Genomic DNA, 18,785 nt, shown 5'->3' on the forward strand with positions numbered 1-18,785 from the left:
CTCTTATATGCACTGATGTAGAGCACAAGAAGGATCTCTCATCAAAATACTGCTTTTCATTTCTTACCTTCGCTCTCCCATCTTGATGTATAATCAGAATCAGAACGGCAACCCTACAATGATGTGAGGCCATTTATATAAAAATATATAACACATGTTAACGTAAATGATTTACTTACACAAGTTTAAATTCATCTTGTTGAAAAATGCCCTTTCAAAAAATCGATTTAAATAAAAAGACATTTCCGCTCAATTTATGCAACCAGATCAATCGTAATCGTCTATTGTAAGAGAGAAAAGATCTTGTAAACTAATCATAATATAAAAGATTACTTGATAATCTTCCTGGATGATCTTAGTTAACGTTAGATGGTGTAAATGTTAAAAAAGGTGGAAGATAAAGTATGTCGTGTATGAACGCATGGTGTGGAAAGGAGCTACTGGCAGACACAAGTCGTTCTCATGAAGTCACTCCACAAAGAGGATTGGTCAGGGAAATAATGAACGTACAAGAGGTCACAGCATTATCCATCGAAGCCTGACACAGCAAAGGAGCACCCAGTCCAAACGAAGCGTGCGGCAGGAGTTTAGTTCCTGTCTCACCAGCTCCTTTAGAGTGCTGTGAGAGTTACATAACAGAGGATGACATTTCTCCAAACCGCACGCAAAGACCAGCTCGGAAAGTTCCGATCAACTAATGACGCAACTTTAATCATGAGCTAAATCCTTCCGTAAGCAATGATGACAAAGCATGCAGATCACCTCTGCCCACATACATTTCAGCCTCCTCGGTGCCCGAGGGAAACAATTGCAACTCACAAAACACATCAAATGCAGCCCTGCATGATCAAAACTTCATTATCATCCCTCTTCATCGCCTTCCAGTCAGCCTCATAGTCGAAAATGAAGAAGAAAAAAAAAACCTGTTCGTCCCTAAAGCATCACATTGCCATTCCTAATCACTCCTCAGAATCATAAACAATCACACAACTTTTATTCCTATTCAGCCCCCTCCATTTATGCAGTTCCCAGAAGGCATTGCCTTATGGTCTCTCCCCCCCCTCCCCTCCGGTGGCAAAGATGTCGGGAAAACAACTAAAACGGCGGGGTGAAGCAAAACAAAACAAAGCCTCCAGAAATACCTTGTGGATGCCCAGAGGAAGGCGCCGGACGGACAGATGAGCAGATAGGTTCCCTCTGTCCTCCTCTCTCGGGCTGCCTCCTCTCTCGGCGTGCTGTGGAGAGTGACTGCTCGCAGCCCGCCTGGCATATCTAATTAGAGCCAGGCTGTTGCCACTATCGGGCAGAGGATCTACCTCTCCAATCTCTCCTGACTCAATCTTCCCCATCTCTGATTTTCTTTTATATTTATGCTGGAATATTTAATTGTAGACAAAAGGTTACTCTGGGCTCTATTCATTGCACACAGGCAGAATAATCTCCTTTAAAAGGCTTGACATTTCAGGCTTTTCAAAAGGGGGCTGAAAAAATTATATCCCCGCTTTTGTTAATCAATGAAGTAGAACTCCCCCGAACAAAAGAATTAAATTGCTTGGTTGGGTTAATAAAACACACAGAAATAGCTGCTTCCTGTGGGCTTTTGTGCTTGCCGCTGGCTCCCCCCATATGCAACCAGCACTGTAATTCCATATGATTTGGGGGGCAAAACTCTCATTTCTCCACACAGTTGGCTTTTTTAAATCCCTTTGAATGAGCGGGTCTGCGAGGCTGGCTGATTGGGACCTCTTGCCTGCGCCTGGCTGCCTGGCTAGCAGAACAGGCTCTCTCCATTCAAATATGACTGCCAGTAAGGAGAGACATCGGGTCCAACACAATTTACAATTTCTGTACTGCCCCTGCCTCAGAAAAACATTGTAATTATGCAAATGATAGGGGCAATAATTAGGCCCTTTGCCGTCCCATTGTGTTAGCTGCTGTCGTGGTTCGGTCCAACCGTAGGAGAGATGCGGCGGGGGCCCGTTTGCGTGTAAATTGCTCCTTGCTGCCAGCCTGCAGATGTTCACCGCATCTTCTGTCCTAGAACTGGCCATCGCCTCACGCGTGACACAGTGGCAGCAGGCCGTGCTTGGGCTTTGGGAGAGCTGCATGTCACTGCGGCAGACAGGTGTTGTTCATCCACAGGCCTGCTGCTACGTGAAGCACGATTGGTAAAAAATGGTAAAAAAGAGAAGCTTCGGCCAGGTGCTTTTGCTTAACGACTTGAAAGAGTTAATCGATGACGATTGCAATGAACGTGCAGTACAGGCAGTAAGTACAGTTGGGCTGCTCGTATCGGTGTAACATACAGGTGATGCTCGCGGGTAAAATAGTGTAATTTCACACCCAGAGCTCCGTTGTCTCAAATTGAACCAAACATCTGCCAAGGTTGCTCATAAGAATTCACTTTGTGTTATATTACAAAACCCTTTGAGGTTGTTCTCCCACACTTTGTATGCTTCAGTGCTATTGTGAATTTAGTTTCAGCTTCAGGTTACCATTTACGTTTCAACTGTAAAAACAAGTGAAAGGCTGGTTTTGTAGCAGACAAATGAAATACTACCAGCATTCACACAAAAACCATTTCAATATGTAAAAGTCAAATCAAGACCCATTGGTGTGTTTTATGAAAATAAAAAAATGAAACCATTACCTTCACAACGCTTTGAACCTAGACATTGAGTGCACAGGCCTGGATTCTTCCTGTGTGCAGACACAACACCAATACAGTAAAGTTAGTTACAAATTCACTCACTTTTTATCATGTTAAGGCTCAAATGAAGAGCAAATCCGTCGCGCCATTTCCCAGCTAAATTTCAGCAAAGTGTATCCGACAAGAAAAGTTTTTTTTTTAAAACATTTTACACATTGCATCATGTAATAAAACACTTGAAAAAAACAAAAAGATTTTCCTTGGTAACTTGCCTGCTGGGATTCCTCATTCCTCCCTGTGGTCTGAGGTATTACTAGCTAATATAAGACAATGAATGGAAGAAGCATCAGCGCAACAGCACGCGCACGGTACCGTAACGTTACGGGTGATGAAGTGGTACAAACGTATTTCGCGCAAACTCATGAAAATGTTTGCACGGTCCACCACGTCGCAACTTGACACCGCAGAAGCTAACATGTGTCACTTTCATGCCAACAACACTGCGATGGGGGGGGGGGGCGCGCGCGCTTGAGGAGGACGACCAGCTGATGTCAACGCTTTACGACAGTTCTCCGCCATTTCCGGTACAAACGCGTGCACGCCCGAGCGAGGAAAACATGAGAGGTCAAAAGTTATGATCCAAATTGTTGACGGATACGGAACGTGACGAACAGACCATGGTAGGTCGGACGTGGTATTTACTGACCGCAGTGTCCATACTGTAGTTCGGTCGAAAGAGCGGCAGCGTGCCAAAAGCCTCCATATTGTGTTGATTCCAAACAGCTAAGCTAACGTTAGCTTCACTGGAATGTGCGCGACCCAGCACTACGCAGGCGAACCTAGACGACGCTTTCAGCCAGCTATGCCACGTTAGCGCGGGCAAAAGGGATCAGCGGTGCTGGTCTGAAGCAGAAGCAGCTAACGCGCCTCGCTAAGGCTTCACTTTAGGGGACGCTTGGGCCATGTGGTGCGTGTTTACGTTTCTGGTGCAGCTTGTTAGCTGGTGCAGGTGATGGTGTGTGTGTCTGTGTGTGTGTGTGTGTGTGTGTGTGTCTTAATCCTGTTGTGTTTGTGTCTTTCTGTCAAACTCCAGGCCAGTTCCATGGTGGCAGTGGGACTGGCTCTGGCAGCAGCTGGATTTGCAGGTAACTTGATGAAAAGTGAGCAATTCTGCTGTTAGTCAGGTGATCGATCTGATTAGCAGCACCTTTATGAGCACTGTTTAAAAAAAAAAAGTTACTGTTAATACATGACGGGAAATAATAGATCATTTATTAGGACTGTATTGCAGAATTATTATAGCCGTATTGCCTATTATTTACACTTTTCATAAAGTTATTTAATGCATATACATGCAAGACTGTTCACTCATCACTTCATATGTGGTTTTCCATACATTTGTCACGCAGTAATAAAAAATAAAATGGCTTTTGACATATCACAGCCCAGATAACGCTCAATATCACTGTGTACGTAAATATGATTTATGCATGAAGATAATTCCACAAATGTCCCTTTGATATAAAAAATACCTGCATGCGTCCCCTCATCTCGGTCTTGTCAGGTCGCTACGCCATGCAGACCATGAGGCAGATGGAGCCTCAGATGAAACAGGCCCTCCAGAGTTTCCCCAAGACGGTAAGAAGGAGCACATCAAGGTTATCTCCAAGTGAAGGTGTACTTCCTCGGCATCTCTTAATCCGTTTACATTTAGTCAGTATTTTGCTATTAAAGGGCAGAAGGCAGGCCCATCATGTTGAGCTGTGTACTTTACGTGCTGCAGGCTTTTGGAGCAGGGTACTATCGAGGTGGATTTGATCCAAAGATGTCCAAGAGAGAAGCTTCCCTGGTTTTAGGTGTCAGGTATGTGAACTCGTGTGATAGATTACTATTCACGGTAATTATTCTGACAATAATCCCCCCCCCCGTTGTACCACTGTTCTGTCGTGCAGTCCCACGGCCAACAGGATCAAGATCCAAGAGGCACACAGAAGGCTGATGATCTTGAATCATCCAGATAGAGGTAAGCAGTTCCCCATCAGTTCCTGTACGTTTCAACAAAGTGCTCCTCAGATGGGCGGACCAGGCCAACATTGGAGCTTCAGTTGCTTACTTACTCTGCTTTTTTCAAAGTGTTACTTCACAGGTTATTGATGACATGTCACTCAAACTACTTTATTTGCCAGGCTGTGTGTGTGTGTGTGTAAACCCCTGGGTGTAGTGTATTTTAGAACGAAATGTACGTAACGGCTACACTCATTAACAGGCTTTATGCTGCATAATTGCCAAAAGGATTGATTGAAAGGAGGTCTTTTTTTTCTAAAATGTGTGTGTGTGTGTGTGTGTCAGGTGGATCTCCCTACATAGCAGCAAAGATAAACGAAGCCAAGGATTTCTTGGATGCCCAGACAAAGAAGTGAAGATGCCGCCAATGACAAAAAACGTGATGGCTCCCATCCAAGCCGTTTGCACTGACCGACTTGAGCGATTAGTTGTTTTCTAACTGATTGTCAAATTAAATTCATGCTGTACAAATTGTCGCTGGCATTCCCACTCATTATTATGCCATATTTTACATGCGTGCATTTTTGTTCACTTTAAATATCTCTTGAAAACAAAATTGCACTATTGGAACACAGGAGTAGATTTACAACCAACCAGTGCCCTCTTGCTTGCTCTCACACACACACACACACACACACGATAGCTCATCGGTTCGCACATGGAAACGGCAGTTTAAATTTTTAGCAATACCTTGATTGTGTAGCTCTAACGCCATGTAAAAGAGCAATAAGCACGAAGCCAACGAATCATATTGGATTTCATCAATGCATTGTTTCTGTACTTCTCGGCCCTGCAACCACTAATAAAACTAATGCATTTACAGCGAACCGTATTTAAATTGGGGTTTAACGTTGTGAATATTAAACATCAATATTGTTCAAATGATTATCAGACACCTGTAAAAGCTATTATATATTTATATTGATATAAGAGATCCTGACAGTCGAGTTTTAGATCTACATAGATCAAGTTTATTTAAGAACTACCTGCATACAAAACATATTGCACATCAACCAACCAGAATGATCCTTTAAAAAAAACAAAACATACTGTAGTTGACCCAACAGAAACACTTGGATGTAACAACCCTCAGTAGTCCAAATTGTCATTTGTCTCAAAAGAAAGCCCTAGTAAACGCATATTTTAGTGTCAAGAAAAAGAACAGCTTCTCTTGTTTTAGCCTTTTTTTTTTTAAATACTGTACATTTCTTTAATAAATAAACCAAATAAATCTTCCTTACTGGAACAGTCGTGGCCAGTTTCCAGCCAGCCAGTCTGTTGAAGAACCATGAAAATGACATCGTCACCTGGGCTTGGTTTTCCAGAAACATCTCAACCAAAGATGGAATTTTATCTTCATTTAGCTCGAATTCTTGAAGAAAAACCTCTCAGTAGCCCCCTTTTCAACCATGCGAGTACCCGCTGTTCAGCAATGAGATGTTTCCAGGAAACCCGGGCGCTGAACGGCTACATCTCTTCCCAGAACTCAACACTAACAGCCCGTTTCCAGACTCAACTACAATCAACTTAACAGAAAAAAGGTTTTGTTTCAGTGCAAAGAAAACAGCTCTATGTTTAGTTTTTTTTTTTTTTTTTTTTGTCCCAGACACGCTGTAATAACATTTGTATGACCAAAGTGGTTGCATATTTAAAAAACAGAAAGCAGCTAATGTCAAACTCAGAGATATATATATCTATACAGAAATATATAGATATATATATATAGAATAACTGGACTCAGTCTCCCCACAAACATTACGAACAGACACACCTGATTTAAAAAAGATATGCCTCTGAAATCTTTTCAGGGTCTTTCAGTGTTTGTCTTCACCTGCGTACGCTGCCGTGAGGGTACATTAAGCGCACGGAGGCCGCTCGTCGGGGGGGGGCGACCGCCTAACACAGAAATAAGTGAAACATTTTCAGACGGTGTGCAGAGCCGGGCAACAACATGTTGAATCTACTCTCAAGGCACAACAGATGATCACATGTATGTCAAACATACTCGGGTTTCCAACAAACCTGTATCTGTACTGTGGTACTGCTTATGGAGAATATTTAATTTACAAACTACTTCAGATGCAAATGTGCATACTGAGAAAGGTTGTGGAAGCAGAGTCTACCTGGTAAAAGGCAGACATGCTTCTGGTCTAAAATCCTGCTGTGATATTATTTTTACTCATAAAAAATAACCAATGCATTCATAGCATGGTATGGGTTCATTTCCCTGTCTCAGTCCGACCTCTCCCTGAGCTCTCAATGAAGAGTGGACCGAAAAATAATGCAGACGTCTGTGGCTCTGTGTGTGTTTGACTATCTTTGGCAAGCTCGTACAGGAAGAACTATTGTAAAAAAAAAAAATTAAAAAATTAAAAAAAAACGTATAATCTGGAGTAAAATGAATAGTTGGACAGAACACTTGTGTAAAGGGGAAGTTACGGTGCCTGAAACGTGTGCACTGGAACAGGTTTCAAATATTTGTAGAGAAAAAGAAGAACAGTGCTTGTTGTGTTGAAACATCTCAATTTTCAGGCTGCTCCAGAGACCGGGAGATTAAACAAAGTGCAGCCAAAACATATCAAATATTTGAAACCATTTCCTTTGCTCAGGTCTGACTAGGACAGTCCGTTAGCGACAGGTAGGGGGTTAGCGTCCCCCTGGTAGGGGACTTTGGCGGGAGCTCCGGGGCCATTGCTGCCCTCGGTGTCGGCAGCATTGTCGGAACCGTTGGTGGTCGCCGGTGCTGATGGTGGGCTGTCCTCAGCGATGGCATCCACCTGACCCTGAACAAAAGATGCGGGTACGATCATGAAATGCACTTCTATTGTGTTTAAAATAATGATCCACTAAGAAGCAGTTTGCTTCGTCAAAAGATCCAGAAGGTTTACTGTGATATTTAGAAACTAACCACATCCATGTTCTTCTTGGTGTCCTTAGTGGTCGGCGTCTCTCTGCTCTGAGAATCCGCCCGTGAGATGTAGTCAGCCACCGTCACTGTGCACACAAGACAACAGAACAGTTACGTCACTGCTGTGCTGTGAAACTCAACATCTGTCAATCAATATTCATCTAACAATTTACTCGTTGTGTGGTCTAAGAGTTCAAATGGACGGTAGCGGAAAGCGAGCGTCTTGGAGATCCTCCCAATTGATCCGGTCTCACAGCCAGAAAGCAGCTTTACAGCATTTTTAGACTCTCTGATCAGTACTTCTTGCAGAACACAAAGCCCAACTGGAGGCCTCTTGCTTGCTCACTTACTTGACATCCCACACAACAGAAAAGTAAGTAAGAGGTTAAGCTTACTATGACACGGCACACAAAATGAAAGAAAAAGGAAGATGCATTCTTTCAAACTGCACAGCATTCCTTTGTGTCCTTCAATCATCGAGTAAAAGCAAGCAACAGTTAATTAATTTGTGGTTAAAGAGATCATAGCATTTGTTAACTTTTTGGTTTAGTTTTCTGTTTGTGTCACACAAAGACAAAACAAAAGAAATGTAGAAAACGGCCTGGTGAGCAACCTTTGAGCCGAGCCATTAGGAGAACTGCTCAGGGAGGGGACACTGGCAGTTGCCATGGTTACCTGGCTGCCTCTCCTCGGGCAGGCGGATGCGGCGGCGTCTACTACGATTGCGGCGCTGAGGTTTGACTTCTGAGTCGTCTAAGAACGTTTGGGCAGTAACAAAGAAAGAGATTTGGAGCTTAAATTGCCTTTGAACCAGAGACCTGTCTTTGAACAGCACTGGCTTCTTTAACAATGAAAACGGGAAGCCCGAAGAAATGTCAGAGAGTTTCTTACTGAGTGTTCGGGACTATTTTGTTTACACGTATCCAGTGCGGCTTGTGTGTGCATATGGAAGTCGTGATGTGACCGACCTACCTATTCCGTTCTCACTCGTTGAGGCGTTGTCGGACTCGCTTATGCCATCAATCAGTGTGGCTTCTTCGTCTGTTCTGCGCCGTCGAGATCTCCTGCGTCGGTTTGCAGGCAAGTTGGACTCACTAGCATCGGTGTCAGCCGCCTGGTCCGTCTCCGTCTCCGCAGCGCCAAAGGCGTTGTTGTCCTCGTGGTCCCGAGGACCTGCTGGAGTCACGTTTAGAGAAAATGGCTTGTATCAAGAGTCAAACTGCCAAATAAAGACCCTTTTACAAGGAAACTTGTATTTACTCAGCATCAACTATATCATGAGTAAAACACATATTTCAAAAAGATTGTTAAATCTAACTATGTTTTATGCATGTGTTATTGAAAACATATAGACATGACATTCTTTAGAAGAGATGTTTCCTCTCATTATTTAAATCGTGGTATCTAGAATTGATTTTATAAATAAACTGCAACTATCAAAACAAGAGCAACATTTAGGCTGCCTCACAAGGCTCAAAGTTAAATGTAGTATGAGGGACTATGGGAGAAATTGTGCTAGTTGAAAACCCCCCAAAATCCCCTGCGTCCCACCTGAGGGTCTGGCCCGCATCTCTCCTTACCAGAGGTGTTGTTGTATCCTCCTCTTCCTCCCCGCCCCCGCCCTCCGAACCCGCCCCGGCCCCTGGCGGGTCCGGGCCTCCTGCGGGCGTCTCTTTGGGGCCGTGAGCCTCTTTCTCTCTCCCTGCACGTCGGTGGGTCAATAGATCAGTCAATCAGCAGAATGTGCGCACCGTGCATGCTGCACCGACAACACAGCTATAAAAAAAAAAAAAGCTCACCGGTCCTGGTCTTCTCCAGCGAGGGACCAGTCACTGAGCTCTTCCTTGCGCTCTGAGTCGGTCTCTGAGGCGTTGGACTGCTCCGAGTTGGTGCCTGGAGGAATTAAACAAACACACAAGAGGGAATCGTTGACAGCCAAATATCAGGCAGCCCAATAATTGTTTTTTTTTTTTGTTGAATATTTGAATTTTAAAAAGGTGCCTACCATATCCAGTGCTGTAGCCGTGGCCTCTGCGCCCACGCCCTCGGCCATTGTAGGAGCGACTGCCATGTAAAGAAGAGGAAGAGGCATTGCCATCCGTATTATACCCTCCTCCTCCTCCTCCTCTTTCGCCTCTCTCTCTGTCACCCGGGCGATGAACCTGGGTGATCTGACGTAACTGTTCGTCAATCTGCATTCTCTCCAGACGAAGCTGCTCAACTTCCTAGAGAAGTGAGGGATGGGAGGAGAAAAAAGGGCAATTGTGAGAAAAAAAGGAAAAGAAAATAAGGCAAAAGAAAAATTCAACAAAAAGTTGAAATGAAGGAAATCATAGAAATATGTTATTTTTTGGTTTGTTATGTAGGGTCATCCCTGGATGGAACATTCATAATCATCATACAGTGTGCCTTTTGTTGCATATTCTCAATCTTGCTAGGCGGCTTTCCTGTGTATAATCCTCAATCTCCCTCAGCTCTTCCTCTAGCTGCTGGCCTTCTGCAAGAAGCTCCGCCATGTCCTACACGCACACACACCGTGCAAAACACACAAAGCATCAACACACACACACAAACACACACACGTGCAAAACGTACACACAGTGAAAACATACACAATTGCAAAGCATTTGAATGACACTCCCAAATACACTGCAGACGGAAAATATAGAAATAATGGCAATAATCAGAACTCCTGCCAGCACAGTGTTCTAGATATGCTATAAATCTAGAATATGTCCACATGGAGGATGTCTAATGTCTGTGAACCACAGCCTCCCTGCAGCTGCTCGTTTCCTTCAAACAGACTTCCGCTCTTTGCACTCCTCTGCTTTGCAATGGATGTTCCCCTCACACTTTCCACAATTTGTTGTTTTTTTCTGATGCTGCAACACCTGCAATTTAACTGTTTTATAAGACCGTCACAAAATACAATCCATCAGTCCCCAAAGTAAATACTGGCCATACTAGTTCTTGTATTCGAAGTCCATTTTTATTTGAGTCATGTGCAACACATTTCTCTTCTTTACTTACCACAAAACCTACTGACCACTCTGCCTGGCATCTCTAGTCAGAACATCGCCTTGACACATCCTTATGTTTTCCCTGTTGTGTTTCACTAATCGACCAGTCATCTATATAGCACATGTTTAATCCGCTCTTCTGCCACAAACTTATTTTGTAGTTAAGTGCGTGGTTGTTTTTACACTACAAAATATAACCACGAAGTGAACCTTGCTAATCATTGTATTCACTGCATAAAACATATAGCAAATTTATTTATAGTTTTCTGAGACACCCAGAGGTGTTTTGTAAAATAAATAACCATTTCCAGGTTCGATACCTGCTAATTACAAAATGAAAGCAGTGTTACTGTTAAGACTTTTGAAGCTCATGCCAGTAAGGGTATGAAAATGATCCCAACATGTGCTCATCCCGCCACCTCATGCTACCAGCGCCAAGCCATTAAAACACTGGTTGGCAAGGAACTGGAATAATAGTTTGTTGAAGCTGTGGCTTTGAGCAAAAAACATATAATGTGCACACAAAGACAGCTCTTATACACACAGACAGGTATCCTTACATTAAGGTAAGAGATGTGATACTCCAGCAAGACCTGAACATTTCCAATACTCTCCTTAGTACCGACAAAGGTGAATGGGACCATTCCCTGTGTCAACAAAACAAAAAAAGACACAACACATGTTAGTATGGGACTGTGGGACTGAGTGAACCAAGTGGAAAAACAGTGTCTCCGTTATTTGCTGACAAATAAGTAAAGACAAAAATGTGACACACAACAGTATTCTACAAGCAGCTCTATCGGTGGCAGAAAGGATTCGGCAGTAGCAGGCTTACTTCCTGTCGAGGCTGCTTGTTGTCATTGTCCCCTTCTATCCTGACCCTCACGACACCGGACTTGTCCACAATCTCCTGGATGACCTTACCGTTCTTACCAATCACTTTGCCTGCGGACACAGAGCGAGAAAAGATGCAAGTCGGAACTGACTAAAAGGAACTAACAAAAGTGACATCATTGGCCAAATAGCTGTGGTACATGAAAGCGCTGCACAGATGTGAATCGCGGATGACCGTCACACAGCTTGTACGGAATGTTTGATTATAATAACGACAACATATCGAGCACCTCACCTCACGACTGCCCCAATTAAAAACACAAGAATTGAAGAATTCCAGTTCCGGGAGTAAATTTGTGTCTACGTACCAACGAGGGCCCTGGGCACCTGCACGGAGTCCTCCAAAAACTCCAGGTAGTTCCTGGCCTTCTTCACGGCCTCCGCTGTCTGAAAGAAATCACATCCTCACTCTGCTGTACGTCCAAAACACGCGTACAGTCAACAGTCCACACCTACATGTTCTACAAAGAAAAAACAGTCACCTTAAAATCAGTTAAAAACAGGGCCTCTTGTCCTAACTTTTTTTGGGCCCACTTCAGGCGTATTTGTTTCACAATGTGCACGTAAAAGCACGGCGAGGTCCGTACAAACCAGCCACACTGAGGTGAAAGCACAGACTGCCTTACAGTTAATATTACGGTTACTGGAAGATGTTCAAAGATGACATTGCATCTCGGACTCAGCGTTCATATTCCATTCCAGCAGTTGTTAAACTTCTCGCTATATTACAACTATTGCCATCAGAATCATTTTAAAAACAGTCATAGCATCAGCAGTGGGAACATCGCAGTCTGCACTCAGCTGTATCACAGCACAGGGACTTAACGCTTTGCTACAGCGCACTAGGCAATACACACATTTCCCCACCACTAATGCCCAAATAACAACTTTCTTGTCGGTGAATTTTTGTTATCGCTGTTTTGACTTTGGCTATTCCATGATAGAAAGAGAGAAAGGGGTCCATTCAAGTACACATTTAAATAATTTAATATGCGGTATATTGGATGAAAAGGCACGTCCACGAGGACCTCAGAGTTCAAATATGTCCACAGTTTCTCTTTAAATTTGTTATTGTAAAGGTTTACATTAATTCATACCTTTTACCCATCATTGCATCATTCATCGTTCCTCCAACTCGAAAGCACAAATCACAAAACCACTTACCTCGCCATAAATCCTGAATGTGCCGGTCTCCTCATCAAGGTCAATGGCACTGACCCCTGGAACTTTCCGTGCCTGCTGGATGTTACTGCCGTGGCTGCCGATGGCCAGGCCCATCAGATCCGTTCTCACCATGAACTCCTCCTGGAAGGAGGACACCAGCTGCCTGGAGCTCTACACAAACACAAGAGAAAAGTTCGATAAGGAGTTGGTCCTTTCCTTTTCATTCATGTACAATACGTGAACTACATTTTTACCACCAAAACTGGCATATATAACGTTATCAAAATAATTAAGGTGTTAAATATATTGATAGGAATTTTGTTCAAATGCAGCAGATTTCTTTTCTCTATATTGTACATGCATTACCCCAACAATCCCAACTAGTGAAATCAATAAATAATAATAACACATTACTGATTATGCATCCACTAAAATTATTATTTGTCCTTCTCAGACAGACGGACGTAGTGGGACCGCAGAGCGGAGGACAGAGAGAGGCCAGTGCAGTGTTTGCCCTATCATTACAACATGGTGGCACCCCTCCCTGCCCCCCCGCCAAAGAAATGACCTCCCCCTCCTGAAAAACTCTGAAAATAAAAATAAAATAAAAAAAAGGAAAATGAAATGAAAATTTTAAAAAAAATTACCATGCACACATGGTCTTTGTATACGCGTAAATGGCGCTTGCACCTTTGGACAGAGAGCACCAGCAGGCAAAGTTTTCCTTCATAACTTCCTGTGATATGTGTCATATAGTCATTACCTGCAGTTCATGTCCCCATTGGGACCACGCAACTTTTACTCGGTTTGCCTTTACTAGGTTTAGAGTTGCTCCGGGTGTGCTCAGCTGTCTATGTGACCTGCAGGTTAACTTACCTCCAGGTGCTTTGTGGCCTCATGGTTGCGTGACATTAGCAGCAGCTTGGTCCTGATGCTGCGCAGGTGCATGTCACTCAGCAAAGAAACACGCTTCACGGTTGTCTCATTGGTGGACTACACACACACACAAATAAAAAGAAGAATTAACATATATATTAAGCTGCTTTCTTTATGATGACAACTAGAAAGAAAGGAAGCTGAGTCAGCAAGTGTACAAATGTGAGGAAATTTGACAAATATTTTGATGCTATTCTGAAAGGATCCAAATGGCATCATAAGATCACAGTGAACCCAGTTACCACAATCAGTAGCTGGCTGGTCTCAGGGCAGTACGAGATGCGACAGGCTCCCACAGCTTTCTTAAAATCTTTATGGGCATTCTCACTCTGGCACCTGCAATAAGAAGAGAATTACTCTAAACTCTTAATTTAACCAAATGGTTGAACCATGTCAAACAGTTGAAAGGAGACTGTAATTGGATAAATCTTAAGAGAAAAGCAAAGCTCTGAAAGGTACAGACATAGGCAACACCTACAATAAACAATGCACTGCTTCTATGCTAGTCATTAATTGTGACGAGAACGAGCGTGTGTATCTAAGATGTATCTGTCTCTACGGTTGTCCGTGTGAAGCTGCTCTACGTACGCTTCTTGCAGATCTTGAGGAATGGAGACCGTGCACTTATGAAAGGAGTTCTTGGTGATGGCCTTGTTAGTGTTGACTGGACGCAGACGCTCAAAGGTCACTATCTCATTGTAGGTGGCATCGCACGCGGCATACTCGATCACATAGAACTGTAAAGACAGACAGGCATATAAATCTCGTTTAGGTGTGTGGAAAAAGACAGATATAAGATGATATCTAAAATATTATGACAATTTAATGTACATAAGTTTATCTAGTAAACTAGTTTTTATGAGTTTTGAAGATAAAGCTGCTAACAACAAGGCCCAGGTGTTATGTTGGAGCTTTGGCTAAAAGAATAAAGGACCTACATGATACCGCTCAAAACAAATCATGAGAATGAGTAACCAGATTAGGATTTCTTTAGGGAGACTTTCTGGTTCAAATGCATTTATAATCGACACTGAATTCAATAATATCCAATTACATAAAAGAGTGTTAATCAGGTTGGGAAAATCTGAAATTGTTAACAAAAACTGCATTTTAATTAAATTGTTCACCTAACGCTCGGCCAGTTACAAAGTATAATATATAGGGATGCACGATGATATCGGCACGACATCGGTATCGATTGATAAAAGCTTAAAATGTCCATAATCGGCAGATGGATATTTGCTGATAAGATACCTCTGGTATTTAAAAAAATAGCTCAACGGTCAGCTGGAGTTGTTAGTTAGTTGGACTGAAAAGGTTTGCACGACTCAAGTTCAAGTGAAGGATAACATGTCCTTGTATTTTTTTTGCAATACAGAGCACAGTGTTTGTCACGGAGTTGTTACAGGACTATGTGTGTGGCTCACAAGACAATATATGGAAGTTTGATTATACTTTAAAGTGGGTCCTAAGGACTGAAGTGTAGGTCTGGACTACAGCTGCGTAAGTTTCAGTACAATGTCAACTATGTCAGGGAAGCATTTGTCAGATCTGTTCAAGTAGGAGATGGATGTTTTTTATCTATTTTACTTGTAAGGACTGAAGTTTGGAAAAAACAAAATCGTGCAACCCTAATAATATATTTAATGAATGATATGATAGTACCGCAACAATAGAGTATTGGTAAAATATATTACTGCTGGTCTTCATCTTTATAGAATTTATTTTTTTAAGTGTATAGTATAGCAATGTGTCTTGATGAGGAGCAGTACTTACAGCTCCCTTCATCATGCGGACTTTAGCGAGCCACCAACCACAAGGCTCCTGATCATTGGCTTTGGAGAGGATCTGACAGAAGAGGAAGGACCAGACACAGTGAGACACAAACACAAGAAAGTGACCATGGAAAAAAAAGTAGACAATATGCGTGTCCTCCTCACCTCCACCTCCTCGCCCTCCCCGATCTCCTTCTTGGCGTCAGCGGGAGGTGGCATCCGGATATCATTGAAGGGCACCTGCCGCTCTGGCTGCCAACTAGAAAACAAGACGGTGATTTATTTTCCTGTTAACAAACGGTCCTACAGTTGTCCTAAAATACTTGGTTGTCAAAGTCAGCTTAAAAAAACGGGAGGAAGAGAGACTCACTTGTTCTCAAAGGCAATGGTGAGAGAGTCATCGTGGATATCTTTGATGACGCCCTGCAGGAAAGACACAGACTGGGTTAACACATAGGAACATGACAGCTGAGTGATATTAAGTGCCACCTAATCAAGACACTGACAGCACAAGACAAAAAGAGTTGACTTTGATTCTTGGAGTAAGTTGTCTCATTTGTGAATGGAATGGAAAAATATATTAAAGGGCATGAATTTAAGGTTCACAGAAGGTAAATAACAAGCTTGAGTAAAGTGCACAATTATTTCTGGCTATTCGCATGAATCTTCGTAGCAGATATCTAGATAGCAAAAACCACCAATATAATCTACATGAGAAGAAGCTGCAAGGAGGATGTGTAAATTATATTTAATTTGAAATTAATATTGAGTGTAGAGCTGAAATGATTCCTTATTGTGGTTTTCAGTTACTAGTAAAAATATAAAACTATTGCCAAATATTCTTAGTATTTAGTAGTTTCTTCTCAAATGTGAGGACATGTGTTAAGTTTTCAGGAGCTTAAGACTTGTAAGCAACCTACTCAGCTCTTTCTAAAGGTGGGAAATCAATTGCATGTTAATAAAAAAAAGAGAATCATAAACTCAGGGAGTAGGGAGTGGAGCCAGTGAGTCATGAAGAAAGGGTTGGGTACGCAGGGAAACAGCAGTGGGCGGTGGGAAAGTCACACAACAGTGCAGGAGTCACAAGGAAAAGAGGCGAGGCGAGGAGAAAGGAAAGGAAAAGAGCACGATCAGAAGAGGAGGCGATAGGAGATAGGAAGAAGGAGAAGGAGATAGGAAACACACAAAAGAAGCGCTAGAAGGAAAGGAAACGGGACAGTTGCACACAGCAGGTCCAGAAATAGTTTTAAGTCTACGGTGTCAGTGATCCTCTCCTGGCATGCCAGCTGGTCAGGATTGACAACAACAGCTGGCTCAAACACACACACACACACACACGCGAAAAATAACTTCGGCGTGATGAAGTATCAAATAATAGACATCCGTCGAGGAGGTGCAGTTCAACGACAACTGAAATCCAGCATAACTAGCCACGGTGCCTCCTAAACATGACATATATTTTAATAAGATGTATATGCGGTAGCAACCAAATGAATCACACCACAGTTAACTGCAATCGCCGGAGGACATTTTACAGCTCAGCGTCTAACAACAATCTAACGTTACTTAACGTTAAGCCACACCATTTGACGTCAACAGTTTGGCAATTAGCAAGTTGGCTAGCGTGTAGCTCGGTAAAGACTGCAACAGAACGTCTATCACAATAAATGAAACCCTTTATAGGTAATGAACCTCAATTATCCAAGCAAGATCTTGTTTTGTCACGTATGAGTACAAAGAAGGCTCGCTAAAAACTGACAATTGGCCGAAACTTGCGAGCGGCGCTAGCTCAGCCCGCTAATGTTGTAGCTAGCATTGCTAGTACCCACGTTAGCTAACGACCAGCGGCTCGAGGGTTCACAGCAACTCCGAAACTGACGCAGGGGTCTGTGAGACGTCAACGAAAATGTTGCATGGTATAACGTGGCTATAGTGCTAGCAGCTAAATCGATAGGCCGGTATTTACCTTGTAATAAGCCCCATTGGAGCCCCGGACCTCCACCACCAGTTCCTCCATAGTGGGCACGCAAAGGGTGTCGGGACGACAGGTGTTGCTGGAGGCATCGGGACACAAGTTTGGAGGCTGGAGAGGTACCTGCTCCATGATAGTGGTGTGCTAGTTGCTTATCTCGATACCAACATACAACCCGAAAGAGGCTTGATTGTGTTTCCTTGCACCGATAATTCAACAAACTGAAGCCCCACGTGACATGGTCATCTTCCTGCTGTGTTTTGGTAGTCCTGTCCCTTTAAGAGACTGTGATGAAGGCAGTGCATTTACTGAAGTGGCCTTCTGCACATTCTGGTTTGTTTTGTGGTGTTTTCCATTTGCACATCACATCACAATACACATTTTACATTTTTACTCCACTACATTCATTTGACAACATTAGTTACTTCTTTCAATTATGAATGCAACAATCAATTGATGAGTTATCATGGAATAAGCAGTATCTATTTGTTGAAAATAGGCTCCACCTTTCCGAGCTTGTTATCTACATCCAAGTAGGATGAATGCATCAATAAATATAATCCAGTCAAATTAGGTCCTTCTCTATACCAGCTGCAACAATAAAATGCAGTTGCATGTTGCATTAATAATATCCAGGTACTAAAGTTTTGCATTTCTCCACACAATGAGTATAGTTTCCCAAGCTTTAAGTAAGATTTTTGAGTGAAGGAACACCTGCATTCAATACTTTTCACAGTATATATTACAGCAGAAAAAGTGCTGAAATACTTATTCTCCCACTCCCTAGCTCGGTAACATATTTTTTAACTATGTTAAACTGTTATATATTTTTTATTTACATTATGGAGATTTTAAGTTTGCTCAACTGTCAATATACTTGCTTTGACTTCCTTTAAATTACATAGTTTATGTTAAAGTGTTCTACAGTGTCCATTAGATAATGTCCCAGTGAGCATACATTCATTTCCAAAAATGTAATTCCTAAAATGAACGTCTTCTTTTAAACACATTTTGTCCCAATCCTTGGTTTCTTCACCTATGTATTACTTATTTGATATTTCTCTGGATTACTATGCAGGGTTCGGTTCTTTTTAGAAAGGATAAGTGGTTCATTTCCAGTCTTAAACCTTTTATCATAACTGTAAATGAAATGTTACTGGTTGTATCGCACAGTAAATAGCAGAAAAAATATATAAATAGGAATCATCCTTCATTCGGTTCTGATGAAGCAAATTTCATGTTCATCATCAAGAGGGGAAAAGAAGATTGAGATCACGCCTGAAGAACATACCTCACTTACGTGAAGAGTGATTGTTCCCTTCCTGTTTTTTACACGATTGGATTGAATGTACAATTTAATTTATTTTGATGTTTCTGTTACACAAGACCGACATAAATGTCA

The 18,785-nt window shown here is 42.4% G+C and overlaps 2 protein-coding genes across 15 annotated transcripts; one reads left to right on the forward strand and one right to left on the reverse strand.

Moving 5' to 3' along the window:
- Positions 1–3,204: 3,204 nt before the first annotated feature.
- Positions 3,205–5,189, forward strand: dnajc19 (DnaJ (Hsp40) homolog, subfamily C, member 19). Of its 4 annotated transcripts, none has more exons than XM_037469715.2 (6): positions 3,205–3,330; positions 3,744–3,810; positions 4,215–4,288; positions 4,434–4,513; positions 4,603–4,673; positions 5,000–5,189. In XM_037469715.2, exons 1-6 carry the CDS (start codon positions 3,328–3,330, stop codon positions 5,068–5,070), a joined length of 366 nt encoding a protein of 121 aa, XP_037325612.1. In that variant the 5' UTR covers positions 3,205–3,327; the 3' UTR covers positions 5,071–5,189. The 4 variants fall into 4 exon arrangements, with proteins under 4 accessions (XP_037325612.1, XP_037325613.1, XP_062419292.1 ...); XM_037469716.2 differs by having other exon boundaries at positions 3,206–3,330; positions 3,744–3,795; XM_037469717.2 differs by lacking the exon at positions 3,205–3,330 and adding an exon at positions 3,364–3,617 and having other exon boundaries at positions 3,744–3,795.
- Positions 5,190–6,288: 1,099 nt separating this feature from the next.
- Positions 6,289–17,666, reverse strand: fxr1 (FMR1 autosomal homolog 1). Of its 11 annotated transcripts, none has more exons than XM_037469704.2 (19): positions 17,378–17,666; positions 15,782–15,834; positions 15,577–15,670; positions 15,413–15,484; positions 14,225–14,373; positions 13,879–13,972; positions 13,577–13,693; positions 12,701–12,871; positions 11,845–11,923; positions 11,478–11,587; positions 11,203–11,289; positions 10,025–10,141; positions 9,628–9,847; positions 9,422–9,515; positions 9,203–9,324; positions 8,595–8,798; positions 8,298–8,375; positions 7,623–7,708; positions 6,289–7,497 (listed from the first exon to the last, which is right to left on the reverse strand). In XM_037469704.2, exons 1-19 carry the CDS (start codon positions 17,513–17,515, stop codon positions 7,330–7,332), a joined length of 2,253 nt encoding a protein of 750 aa, XP_037325601.1. In that variant the 5' UTR covers positions 17,516–17,666; the 3' UTR covers positions 6,289–7,329. The 11 variants fall into 11 exon arrangements, with proteins under 11 accessions (XP_037325601.1, XP_037325600.1, XP_037325597.1 ...); XM_037469703.2 differs by having other exon boundaries at positions 8,595–8,795; positions 11,203–11,298; XM_037469700.2 differs by having other exon boundaries at positions 11,203–11,298.
- Between the last annotated feature and the right edge of the window lie 1,119 nt (positions 17,667–18,785).

The sequence above is a fragment of the Pungitius pungitius genome, chromosome 7, assembly GCF_949316345.1.
Source record: "Pungitius pungitius chromosome 7, fPunPun2.1, whole genome shotgun sequence".
Lineage (NCBI taxonomy): Eukaryota > Metazoa > Chordata > Actinopteri > Perciformes > Gasterosteidae > Pungitius > Pungitius pungitius.

What these genes read in the sequence shown, in the direction of transcription:
- fxr1 (XM_037469700.2), bottom strand. Translation starts at nt 17,515, where the DNA reads ATGGAGCAGGTACCTCTCCAGCCTCCAAACTTGTGTCCCGATGCCTCC. An exon ending in CGGCTACAGCACTGGATATG is followed by an intron (nt 9,516 to 9,627) that starts GTAGGCACCTTT and finishes TAATTCCTCCAG; the next exon opens with GCACCAACTCGGAGCAGTCC. An exon ending in CCAAGAAGAACATGGATGTG is followed by an intron (nt 7,498 to 7,622) that starts GTTAGTTTCTAA and finishes TCTTTTGTTCAG; the next exon opens with GGTCAGGTGGATGCCATCGC.
- dnajc19 (XM_037469715.2), top strand. An exon ending in TCCCTGGTTTTAGGTGTCAG is followed by an intron (nt 4,514 to 4,602) that starts GTATGTGAACTC and finishes TCTGTCGTGCAG; the next exon opens with TCCCACGGCCAACAGGATCA. An exon ending in CTTGAATCATCCAGATAGAG is followed by an intron (nt 4,674 to 4,999) that starts GTAAGCAGTTCC and finishes TGTGTGTGTCAG; the next exon opens with GTGGATCTCCCTACATAGCA.